Source organism: Sceloporus occidentalis, unplaced genomic scaffold (genome assembly GCF_023333645.1).
Source record: "Sceloporus occidentalis isolate IW3139 unplaced genomic scaffold, rSceOcc1.0.p SCAF_1, whole genome shotgun sequence".
In the NCBI taxonomy this organism is placed as follows: Eukaryota; Metazoa; Chordata; class Lepidosauria; order Squamata; family Phrynosomatidae; genus Sceloporus; species Sceloporus occidentalis.
The window spans coordinates 160,046,712-160,059,219 of NW_028316981.1; the positions used below are offsets into that span (position 1 = coordinate 160,046,712).

General features: G+C 44.3%; 1 protein-coding gene and 2 non-coding genes across 3 annotated transcripts; all 3 read left to right on the plus strand.

Annotated features, from left to right (window-relative positions):
• Positions 1-1,568: 1,568 nt before the first annotated feature.
• On the plus strand, positions 1,569-11,848 carry ATP5F1B (ATP synthase F1 subunit beta). The gene is made up of 10 exons (XM_089479124.1): positions 1,569-1,748; positions 5,671-5,853; positions 6,769-6,943; positions 7,463-7,584; positions 7,868-8,052; positions 8,855-9,013; positions 9,802-9,924; positions 10,141-10,353; positions 10,615-10,816; positions 11,617-11,848. The coding sequence occupies exons 1-10, from the start codon at positions 1,616-1,618 to the stop codon at positions 11,712-11,714; spliced, it is 1,593 nt and encodes a 530-aa protein (XP_089335250.1). The 5' UTR covers positions 1,569-1,615; the 3' UTR covers positions 11,715-11,848.
• On the plus strand, positions 5,901-5,975 carry LOC149322525 (small nucleolar RNA SNORD59). Its single transcript, XR_016279566.1, has one exon. It is a non-coding gene; the product is annotated as a small nucleolar RNA SNORD59 (small nucleolar RNA).
• Positions 7,731-7,802, plus strand: LOC149322526 (small nucleolar RNA SNORD59). The gene has a single exon (XR_016279577.1). It is a non-coding gene; the product is annotated as a small nucleolar RNA SNORD59 (small nucleolar RNA).
• Positions 11,849-12,508: the final 660 nt, after the last annotated feature.

A 12,508-nucleotide genomic window follows, 5' to 3' on the forward strand; every position in this document is an offset into this window, starting at 1 on the left:
CTAAGAACCTCCAGCTGCCCTTGAATGCCTGAGAGGACAAGCCCCCCCCTCACTTCCTCTCACACACACTCAGCATAGCTATGCCAACAGTTAACCTCCATCAGCATCATTATTAGATGTTGGCCAATGAATGCTTCTACATGAGGCATGCAAACATGGAATTGGATTAGAATTCAGAGGCATAGGTGTGTTAGTCTGGAATATCAGTATGCAAGGGATCTTGCAGCACCTTTGAAACTGTGCGAAAGAAGTTGTAGACTTTCATAGACTTAGTCTACTTCCTCAGACATGCATTTGAAAAAGTAGACCAAATCTAAGAATGACTATGCTACAACTTCTTTTGCACCGTTAGTCTCAAATGTGCTTCAATATTCCTTTGCATAATGGAATTGGAATATGTAACACAAATCAAGCAGGCATGGGATTACATTGTGTTGAATCCACTCAAATCAACAAGGCTAAGCCTGGCTATAAAATGAAAGCCCTTTTGCTAGGTAAAACTACACTGGAGAATTACACTCGTCCCTCCACATTGGCAAGGTTTAGGGGCACAGGACCCCCGCAAATGGAAAACCACAAACAACAAAAACACCATGATTTTACCTGAGAAGAAACCTCTCTAGGAATCTCTAGGTCCTCCAGTGCAACTCTGTGGTCAACATCTGCCAGACATTGTCCATAGAATTGCACTGGAGGAGCTACAAAGGCCTAGGGGAGTTTTTTGGTTAAAGTTGACCATAGAGTTGCCTTGGAGGACCTAGATATTCCTAAAGAGAACGTATTAATAAAATGCATGAATAATCAAATCTGCAAAATCCAAAGCCGCAGATACGAGGGATGAGTATAATGCAGTTTGACTACTGCTTAGACTGTCAGGTTTCCAGACTGTGGAATTCTGGGATCTGTAGTTTTTGTGAAATATTTAGCCTTCTAAGATAGCTCTGCTGCCACAACAAGCTACAAATCCCAGGATTCTGTAGGATGGAGCCATGGCCGTTAAAGCAGTATCAAAGTGCACTAATTCTCCAGTGTGGATGCGACATTGCATTCATTCATTCCATAGTTGACTTTTCAGTGAACACTGGAACCGGAGGCCCCTTCGCAAACCCTTTCAATGGTGGGCGAACACTATAGAAATACCTCCATATTTCCAGCAAGGGCAAACCTAGGACACGTGCCCAATGCCTCCCTTCCTACAAGCAGAATGACCTTAGACATTGTCCCCACCTACTTTCTACCCATTGGCTAATCGTGTCCGTCAGGGGGCGGGGAGTGAACGTTGTCCAATCAGCGAGCGTAACGTTGATGACAGGCATGGTGTCTAACCAATAGCTAAGGCGCAGGCTCTGAAAAGCACACCCAGAGCCGAATAAGGTAACGCGAGAGGCGGGGACAACCCTATCTCCCGCCCCTTTTACGTCCAAGCGTCCTGAGCGGACCTCAACCCTTTTCCAACCAGCGACCACTTCGTCATATGAGTGACAAGGCGTTTACCCAATAGGCGTGAGAAAGTCAAGTCTCCCAACCAATAAGAGAACAAGGGCTCACCCTCTTCCCCACCCGCAGTGATCGAGGCTGCTGCAGCCTCCGCTCTCCCAGTCAGCAAGTGGTCGCCATGTTGGGCTTGGCGGGTCGGTGCTGCGCCTCCTCGGCCGCCTCCCTCCTGCGCGGGGCGCGGAGCGGGGCCGCTCCCCTCCAGGACCTCCTCCGGCTCCGCAATGGTGCTGCCGCTGCCGCCAGCGAGGCCCGTAAGTCCGGCGCCGAGGAGGGAGGCGAGAAGGGGTCACCTTGAGGCCTAGCGGGCCAGAGGGGCAGCTTGGGCGAAGGGGAGCGGTGTCTGGTTTGGGGCCGCTGTAGCTGCCCTGGCTCAGTGCGAGGGGACTCTGGGGCCTGTAGCGTCCTGGAGCACGGAGCCTTCTCTGTCAGAGAGCGCTCTGGGGCCGAATGAACCCCAGTTCTCCCCAGGATGCCCTAGCGCTGATCCAGGGCAGCTAGAGCCCTCTCAGACTGCTTTCCTTCTGCAGTGTGGGCTTCGACCCGAGTCAAGCGGAGGAGGAGGAGGAGGAGGAGGAGGCCCGCCAAGGGATGCATCCGTCGCAAGGCGCGGCTCAGTGGGGATGCTCCCCTTTTTCCGTTGGGCCTCCATTTTGCAGAGGATCATTGCCCAGTGGAGAGGGCCTGGGAGTCTCTCCCGGTGGCCCTTGTGCCGGTCAGGGAAGGCGAGGGCAAGCCCCTGTGAGGAAATCTTGCCAAGGAAGCCCTCCAGGCCTCCTCCTCCTGATCTCGCAAGTGATCTTCCCCGCTTCCTACTGCCTTTGCTGTCTCCATTGCCTTTCTGATTGCACCTGTCCCTCCATATTCGCTAGGCTTAGGGCACAAGATCCCCTTGACTACGGAAAAAGCACCAACAATACAAACACCGTGTTTTTACCTGAGAGGAGACCTCTCTAGGGATCTCTAGGTCCTCCAGGGCAACTCTGTGGTCAGCCTCCAACAGACACCGGAGGAGCTACAAAGGCCTGGCAGAGTCTTCCCTCTGGGAATCCCTGGGTCTTTCAGAGCTATGCTTAGTTAAAGTTGACCATAGAGTTGCCCTGGAGGACCTAGATATTCCTAGAGAGGACGTATTAATCAAACCCATGGATAACCAAAGCCACAAATGCAGAGGGATGAGCGCATCCATTTTCCCTCATGCTGTGGCCAAAGTAGGACAGCCTCAGTTTAGTCACCTTGGCTTCCAGGGAGAGTTCAGGCCTCATCTGTTTAAAAACCCATTTGTTTGCCACCTTCTTCTCATTATATTTCTTTATATCCTGATCTTTTCCCAGAACCGGGGCTCAGAGCAGCTTAACAACGTTAAAAAACATAGGGAAAAGTACATTAAAAAGGAATTAAATTATTACAGTACTAAAACAGATAATTTATTTGAAAACTATATCAAATTTTTAAAATGGTACAACGTTCTTGGCCTCTAAATAAACCCATCATCTTAATCCAGTGATTCCCAAACTCTGGCCTTCCAGCTGTTTCTGGATTTCAGCTCCCAGAATCCCAGAGCGTTGGCCAAGATGGCTGAGGCTTCTGGGAGCTAAAGTCCAAAACATCTGGAGAACCAACATTTGGGAATTGCTGCTTCAAGCATCCCAGCCTCCATTTTGCAGGGGTGCCCAGCTAGCAGGCTTTCCCTTTATACAGCCGGGAAGAAAGCTGTTCTGGAGGAGGTTGTTGCCAAGGTGAGCTCTTGCACAGCATGCAGCAGGACGAGAGGCCTTGGGAATCTGCCCTGGGACCCTTCCAAGCCTCCCTGGCCTCAGCTGCTCTGCTCAGGTCCAGAGCCCTGTCCTCCCTGACCTAGTTTAGCCATGTGGCATGTGGCCTTCCTCTCTTCCTACTGCCTTCCCCCTTTCCTAGCATCATTGTCTTTTCTGATGATTCATTTTTCCTCACAATGGGGCTGAAATATGACAGCCTCAATTTAGTCACCTTGGCTTCCAGGGATAGTTGGGGCTCCATCTGTTCTAGGGCCCATTTGTTTGTCTTCTTGGCCATTCACAGTATCCTCAGCACACAAAGACCTAAATCCATCAGCTTAGTCCCAACTAGAGGAGAAATGCTGAATGAATCCCTTGCAATGTGGATTCACTGGCAATTGCATTTAGGCTAGGTGTTTTGGTCTCCATTTTGTAGGGGTGCCTGCTTAGCAGGGTTCCCTTTTACACAACAAGGAAAGAATTATCTGTTCTGCAAGAGGTTGTTGCTGAGGTGAGCTCTTACCACTATAGTGCCACTATATTCTTCTCTGGTCAGGCCCCACCTGGAATATTGTGTCCAGTTCTGGGCGCCACAATTCAAAAAGGACATTGAGAAACTGGAGCGTGTCCAAAGGAGGGCGACTAAAATGGTGAAGGGTCTGGAAACCATGTCCTATGAGGAACGACTCAGGGAGCTGGGGATGTTTAGCCTGGAGAAGAGAAGGTTAAGAGGTGATATGGTAGCCCGGTTCAAATATTTGAAGGGATGTCATACTGAGGAGGGAGCAAGCTTGTTTTCTGCTGCTCCAGAGACTAAGACCCGGAGCAATGGATGCAAGCTGCAGGAAAAGAGATTCCACCTCAACATTAGGAGGAACTTCCAGACAGTAAGGGCTGTTCGACAGTGGAACACACTTCCTCTGAGTGTAGTGGAATCTCGCTCCTTGGAGGTCTTCAAACGGAGGCTGGATGGCCATCTGTTGGGGATGCTTTGATCTGGATTTCCTGCATGGCAGGGGGTTGGACTGGATGGCCCTTGTGGTCTCTTCCAATTTTATGATTCTTACGTGGGTGGTGTAGAACGAGGCCTGGCATGGTCTCCTGTGGCTGCAAGTACTTTGCAGTTTCCATGTGCACAAACCAAGAAGTGTCCCCTTCTTGCTAGAGGGAACCTGGTGGGTGTGAGGAAGAGGCTGGGTCTTTGTGGGAGCCCTTTGTGTAATGGGATGAGGGTAGTGGTGGACAGTGCAGAGGGACAGTTGCTATCAATATTATGCGGAAAATGGGGGAGCGGGTTATGATTTTACTAGCTTGGCAGGATTTATCACCTTTCATGGGTCAGTGTGGAGTAGGTGAATGCATAAAAGCACAAAAAACAAATTGGATGAAAACCACTGTTTTAGTATATCGTTAGGATGCATCTACACCATAGAGATAATTTATGCCATGGTTTCATGTTATAGAATCTTGGGATTTGTAGTTTTGTGAAGAGGCACCAGCATGGTTTGACAAAGAAGGCTAAAGACCTTGTAAATCTACAAATCCCAGGATTCCATAGGATAGAGCAGCAACACTTAAAACCGCATTATTTCTACAGTGTAGATGCACCCTTAGACTATGATTCTGAGTTTGCATTCATTCAGAACTAAAGGCCCAATGGCTGGAAACCATTTGTGGAGGAAGCGCATAAATGTAAGCATAGGGCTGTATATAAGGGAGAGAAGCATTTCCCAATTCTATTTCCTGGAGTTTTTGGACTATATGTCCCATCATTGATAATGATGGGTCATGCCAACTAGATCTGAGGGGAGGTAGAGTTGAAAACATCTGGAGGAGCCTAGGTTCAGGACAGCTGTGGTTTGTCATTTTAAGTTTAGACCTACACACTGCTGGACCAAAGGCTAATACTGATGCCAGGGGTACAAGATGGCATGTCCAGCATAACAGACCCCCCCACACACAATCCGCTGAAAGCTGGGTGTTTAAGGGCTCTGCCTTTTGAACCTAACAAATCATGAGTGTCAAGAATTCTCTGCAGCATGAAGGGATTCTTGATACTTGAGGCTTAAGAGGTTGGGAAAGCTTGCACACTGATGCAGTGATAAGGTCAGTGCCCCCACCTCTATGCTATACACTGAAGGAATGACACTTAGTCTCATCTTGAAAGCAGTCTGTTCTGCATCCTGGTCACTGCACCATTGAGAATTTTAGGAAAAGGTCACAGGTCATGCCCTTAAGAAGCTAGGGGGAGGATACAATCAGAATCTTTGTTCTGAGACTATTTGGGTCAAAAGGGAGGAAATCTTGAGCTTGACTCCCTGGAAATACTTTTTTCCTTTGTTGGTTGTTAGAAGTGTAAAAGAAAATGAAGATTCCTCATGCAGATTAATTGACTTACCTTATTTTTGTGATTCTGTAGGCCGAAACTATGCTGCACAAACAGCTCCTGCTGCTAAAGCTGGAGCTGCTACAGGGCGCATTGTTGCAGTCATTGGTGCTGTGGTGGACGTCCAGTTTGATGAGGCCTTGCCACCAATTCTCAATGCTCTTGAAGTACAAGGCAGAGACACACGACTGGTGTTGGAGGTGGCACAACATTTAGGTAAGTGTCACTGGTGTACTTGCCCTCTCTGGTCATTATTAAGTCTTCCTTCCTTGATGATCAATAAAAGATGACTTTCGTTCTTCTGAGCTTGCTGAAGCCATATTTATGATCTGAGAAGGAAACCGAATCCACAGCTAACCAAATGACAAATGAGCACAAGACCGTGTGGGCTAGCAACATTGATCTGTGGTTTAAGTTATTAGTCTCCAGCTTGTACTGTTTTAATGCACAAGTGAGTGCTTATGGCTGATGGCAGTGGCATTTATGACCTGGCAGTTTTCTTCATAAGAAATACTTTATCCCTTTGGGATTTTTTAACCTAGAGCCTTGGGATACTAAAAATTCTTGCTTCTCTACTTATTCCTGCAGCCTAGGTCTTGACATCCAGTAGGAATGAATTTTGGAGTCTGATTTATTTTGTTGAAACAATTGTTTTACTGAAGTCCTGTTTTTTCTCTGAGCTGCAGCAGTGTTGCATGAGATGTTGAATGGTAGCTTTTGGTCTCTTGTCTGTGAACCTTAAAAGATGGAAATACATAATTTTTTGTGTGACAGGCCTTATCCTTTAATTAGAAGCTCAATTTCTTTTAATGCATAGATGCAAACTTCAGTAAAAAAAAAAGGACTCCAGTAAAACCACTGTTTCAACATAATAATTCAGACTCCGGAGCAAAATTTGACTTTGCAAATATGCAACTATAAGTCATCAGCTGTAGTTAGCAGCACTGAGGAATGATGGGAGTTGCAGTCAAATATCTGAAATGTCCTGCATTCTTCAGCCCTGCTCTAATAGCTTTATTGTTGAAGATAAGCACCAGGGAGTATTTCTTTGAATACTGGCCAGTATTTCCACTGTTTACATGGTACCATAGTGGGAAGGCCATCTTCTGTAATGTTTCTCTTCCACTGCAGGTGAGAATACTGTTCGTACCATTGCTATGGATGGTACCGAAGGTTTGGTGAGAGGCCAGAAAGTTCTGGATTCTGGTGCACCCATTAGAATTCCTGTAGGACCTGAGACTCTGGGCAGAATCATGAATGTCATTGGAGAACCAATTGATGAGAGGGGCCCAATAACAACAAAACAGTAAGTGGGAATCTACAAAATTAATGATAAAGCAGTTTATTGTCCAGTAATTAAAACATTCATTGAGTAATCGTAACATTTTAGAGAATCTCTTTTACAATTTTAGTATGTGACTATTGAGACTAGATAGCAGAGCCTTCCCACAGTTCATAGGGTTGTGAAGAGTATGTCGGTATAAGGATTTCAGCTTTCAGTTCGCACCTTTTTTTTCTTTTTCTTCTTTTTTTAATTTTTAAGATCACTTCTGAACATTATATTTGCAACAAAATTATGCTAAATTCTAAATAACTAATATGAGCTCTCTCCATGCATAGATGATGGCATGCTTAATATTGTTAAAAGTGTAAACTAACAATGACCACAAAGAATAACAAAAAACATAAAAGGAGCTATATTATTGCCTAGCTTAGGAGAATTGCAGGGTTACACTGAATAGTAGGACTCCATTGTCTCTAAGTATTGTGTGAACATACAGACAAAATATAAGTTCCTTGAAATGAGGTTAACTGTCTCCTCTAGGTTTGCTGCTATTCATGCTGAAGCACCAACATTTGTTGAGATGAGTGTTGAACAGGAAATCCTTGTCACCGGCATTAAAGTTGTGGATCTCCTCGCTCCTTATGCCAAAGGTGGTAAAATTGGTAAGTTACTCAAGCCAGTCCATCCATGTGAGATAAGTCCTGTAAGGGGATGTGACAGTTCCTGACTTGACAGTCTCAAGTTCCTTCACTAAAAACTAGACTACAGTTAAATTTTGATATACTGTGGCTGAATTTTAGCTTTGCTTCCTTCACTGATGAGTAAATTCAAGACTTTCGTTCTCCTGAGATTGCTGAAGCAACTCTTCTTTCTGAGAAGGAAAAGCAGGGTAATATGGAGATATTGGGGAAAATATAGAGATGCTAAACAAGCTTTCTTTCACAGGTCTGTTCGGTGGTGCTGGTGTAGGCAAGACAGTATTGATCATGGAGCTGATCAACAATGTTGCTAAAGCCCATGGTGGCTACTCAGTGTTTGCTGGTGTCGGAGAGAGGACCCGTGAAGGAAATGATTTGTACCATGAAATGATTGAATCTGGAGTCATCAACCTGAAGGATACCACATCCAAGGTGAGTTTAACTAGTCAGGAGATCCAGGTGAGAAAGGACTTGAGTTGGATCCAGAGTTAGTCCTACTAGGAGCAAACCCATTGAAACAATGGGACTAGTTGGGTAAGACTGCCAGAAGTTCATCTGATTCAATAATAATAATAATAATAATAATAATTTGTATACCGACCTGTGGCGAACCAATCCGGGCGGTTGACAACAGTAAATATAACAAGAGTAAAATATAATATTAAAAACATTATAATCCCTCCCCTCCTTAAGAAAGTATTAAAAAATATGACAAATTAAAAACACAACATCAAAGCATAAAACATAATTAAAACAAACTAAAAACTCTAATTTGTCTGTTCTTAATATGAATGTATCAGTGTCGTCCACCCTGCTTCTAGCTCTTAAAAATGTATTATTGTTTCGCTTAATGTGCCTTGAAGATGAAGAATGCTTACCTTGGTCTTGAACCAACAATGGCAGCAAAGTGGCAACATTACTAAAGTGTAAAGATTGAAAATTCATTCTTCTTAGAATTTTAAGAGGCACAATCAGGAATCTGTGTTCAACAATAATACTTTTATAAGCCAGAATTCAATGGATGAACTTATGTGAACATGTGGAGAAAGAGTGGATTGGGTTCCCTTAGTTTCATGATTCATACAGAAATGAGTTGCTGCATTGTAAGCAAAGGGCTACACTGTTTCTGGGTGTTTCCATTGCATTCATTATAATGCAGTTGGGAACCTACAGTCACATAATGATGTGCCAGAGGCTGGTTCACTATTAATTTGATTCTCCTTTCATGTCTCAGGTTGCACTTGTTTACGGACAGATGAATGAGCCACCTGGTGCTCGGGCAAGAGTTGCTCTAACTGGATTGACTGTGGCTGAATATTTCAGAGACCAGGAGGGCCAAGATGTGTTGCTTTTCATTGACAATATCTTCCGATTCACACAGGCTGGATCTGAGGTAAGCTTGGATAAACTGATGTAGGGTTTTCAAACCCTTATCCCATCTCTGGGTGCATCAAATATGGACTTTCCACCTTTAACCAACCAAATGTGGACACTGCCAACACAGATGCCTTGTCTGAAACCAAGCTGTCAGAATGACAGCAATTCCAGAGGACAAAATGTATTTTTAAAAACTTTAGAACAACAGATTTATAAAACATCCACACTCTTATCTCAAGTAAAAACAGACCTTTAACAGTCACTCTACTCAAACTCATTTCTTTCACTCCAGCCCCAGTTTAACCCCTCTCAACCTTTTTTCCTTGTTGCATTCTGCTCAAACCCCGAGCTCTGGCTAACTGCCATGCAAATCTTAGGCATTCCACCAAACAGTATCCCCTTCAATACTCTATTCTTTTCCCTTGCCCAACAGCTAATCCTCATATGCAGTAAATGAAATAGTATTTTATATACAAATCCATGACATCACAACTGGCCTTGATCACGGGTGTAAACTAATCTGCTATTCTGAATGTACTGGACTAGTAGTGACTAATAAAAATATACGGCTCCAGTTTCTGATTAGAATCTGGAAGGCGTCTCTGGTCTCTCAAGAGTGTTTGCTCAAGTTGTAAGATGCTAAGTTAAGGAAGCATGTCAGAGAATATAATTTGGTTGATTTAGAATCAGTCCTGAGTTTCTTGGATCATAAGACTTTGGCTTTAGAGAGAAGAGGGGATCTTGTATTTTCCAGCTATGCTGCATATGCAGGACTAGAAAAATGACCTGTTCATTTTCTCCCAGGTGTCAGCTTTGCTGGGCAGAATTCCTTCAGCTGTGGGATACCAGCCTACTCTAGCAACTGATATGGGTACCATGCAGGAGAGGATCACAACAACTCAGAAAGGCTCTATCACCTCTGTGCAGGTAGCAACTCTTACAAAGTTCTGCTCTAAATAGGGTTAACAGTTCCACAAAATTATGCACATGATTAGTTTTCTTCTGTTCCAAAAATCATGTCTTCATTTCCCCTCACTCCAGCACAGCTACTTCCAGTGCAAGCAACATTATTAAAATGGCTTGTTTCCTCGGTATGTATCTTTACTAAGTTTATTCTCTCCTTCCTTATTCCACACTCCATAGGCCATCTATGTACCTGCTGATGACTTGACTGATCCAGCGCCTGCAACCACATTTGCCCACTTGGATGCCACCACTGTCCTGTCCCGTGCCATTGCTGAACTGGGTATTTATCCAGCTGTGGACCCTCTGGATTCCACCTCACGTATCATGGATCCTAATATTGTGGGGCAGGAGCATTATGATGTCGCCCGTGGCGTGCAAAAAATCTTGCAGGTGAGGAGCAGGTGGACAAAGGATTGAATATTATTCTATGTCCAGAAAAATTACTGCTCAGCATTGAAGGGTAGGGTAGGTTAAGGTGGAAGAGAGATTTTGTAGCAAGAACCTTTATCTGTCTTAATCAACTTTTAAACTTAATCAACTTTTAAACTATGACAGTTTGTAAGTCAGAATGTAAAAAGAACTGGTGCATGATTTTGACCGCTCCAGAACACCTCTGTTGGCTCCATCCATGTTCTTGTTTGCTCTTTCTAGGACTACAAGTCTCTCCAGGATATCATTGCTATTTTGGGTATGGATGAGTTATCTGAAGAGGATAAATTGACAGTGGCCCGTGCACGTAAGATCCAGAGATTTCTGTCCCAGCCTTTCCAGGTAGCTGAAGTCTTCACTGGCCATGCAGGCAAGCTGGTACCCCTGAAGGAAACCATCAAAGGCTTCCAGCAGATCCTGACAGGTAAGAATTTTTTTGATAGCTTATAAAACATGGGTGGGCAAATTTTGTGGACCAGTTTTCTATCCCTAGGATCCTCTGGGGGCTGCATAGTCAGCAAAAATGCCAGCATAAAAACAAGAGGCTGGAAAGCCCCTTCTTTCCTTGGAAAAATGAGTATTTTTGATATAGAACTTTGGAGGGGGGTTGCAATCTGTTTAAAAGATGAATCACAGTTTAAAAAGGCTTTCAGGAGAAGCAGAAAATAAGGGGCCAGAGACTACAAAAATACCTTGCAAGACAACTTTTTGTCCAGTAATACAGTAAAGCAGAAGCGGGCAAAGTCAGCCCAGACTCCACATATTACCTCTGGAACCTCTAAATGCACCCCCATGCACCATTTTTAAAAACTGGTTAATTTTCACCTGAAAACTGGTCAAAGGCTCCGAAGTGCCCACAAATGTAGCAGTGTGCTTTTCCCAATCTATAGGAGTCCACCCCACCGACCCCCACCCCTGAGGAAAAAAATAGATTAAAATAAGAGCTGGATGTGATGTTGCATCAGCTCAGGCAACCTGTCAGGTAAGCACAGGTGCAGCAAATGGCTCCAGCTCTTCCACATTGGTTGCCTATAGATATTAACTTTGGAAGCTTTTCAATAGCTGCTAGTTGATTCATATCACAATTCATCTAACGGCCAGAAGGCAAGCAAGACACACCCAAATAGCAGCAAAACCTATTCCGCTTAAATCAGTCCACTGCTTTTTCTGAACAATCCCAGCTGAATCTATTGTTTGACTGTACATCTTCCTTGTCCCTTGCAGGAGAGTATGACCATCTCCCTGAGCAGGCTTTCTACATGGTTGGACCCATTGAGGAAGCTGTGGCAAAGGCTGATAAGCTGGCTGAGGAGCATTCATGAGTCTCTTGCTAAGTTAAATCTTGTTATCAAATTTCCATTGGTTCATATTGTTGAGGTTCCCATCTGGAAAGCTGTGTAACATGTCTACAGAATATTTAAACATTTCCAATAAAATATCTGGTGAGATCACAGAAGTGGCTTTTGTCTTGGTGCGAGTGGCGCACAGGGCTAGAGGGGGAGAACATGCAACATACCTGCTGCACCCTGCTGACTCTTTGTTTGACTGACAGTCTGATGGTAAGGAATTTTTGTTCAACAGGATTAGAAATCGGTACTGCACTGTTAATTTCAGTGTGCTGGTGGTCTACCGCTGCACAGTAGATAGCTATTCTACAACTTTGTAGGAAGGAGACATGCAAGTGCTGATTCCTCCGGATGTCGCTGTTCACTTTTCAAATGTGACATGACAGGCCTGCTTGTGCATAAGGTTAATAATGCTGTCTTACAGCCAGGTGTTCATCTGCTCAAGTACCATTCATGTGTAACCTCACACTCCACCAAACCTCACCCCTGCAATCTTCAATTCAGGATGGTAATTGGAGCACTTTCTTTAGAACTACAGCATCCCTAAAACACAGTGTATTGGGTGTGTTACAAACTGTAGTGTGTTCTAAATAAACATGGTATCAGGAGCAGTTAGGAATGCATTGGGTTTAATTGCTGTCTTCTCTGTAAAGACCAGACAAGCAAAAGAGGGCACTTCTCGTAAATAAATACACTGTATGGATACATCTCTCTCATAGAACCTGAGACACATAGTCTTTAAATGGCATAATTAAAATAGTGCTGGGCTA

Bases quoted from the DNA above. Each gene is read 5' to 3' on its own strand.
- ATP5F1B (XM_089479124.1), top strand. From the start codon at position 1,616: ATGTTGGGCTTGGCGGGTCGGTGCTGCGCCTCCTCGGCCGCCTCCCTC. The intron at 6,944-7,462 runs GTAAGTGGGAAT...TGTCTCCTCTAG, and splicing joins GGCCCAATAACAACAAAACA to GTTTGCTGCTATTCATGCTG. The intron at 7,585-7,867 runs GTAAGTTACTCA...TTTCTTTCACAG, and splicing joins TGCCAAAGGTGGTAAAATTG to GTCTGTTCGGTGGTGCTGGT.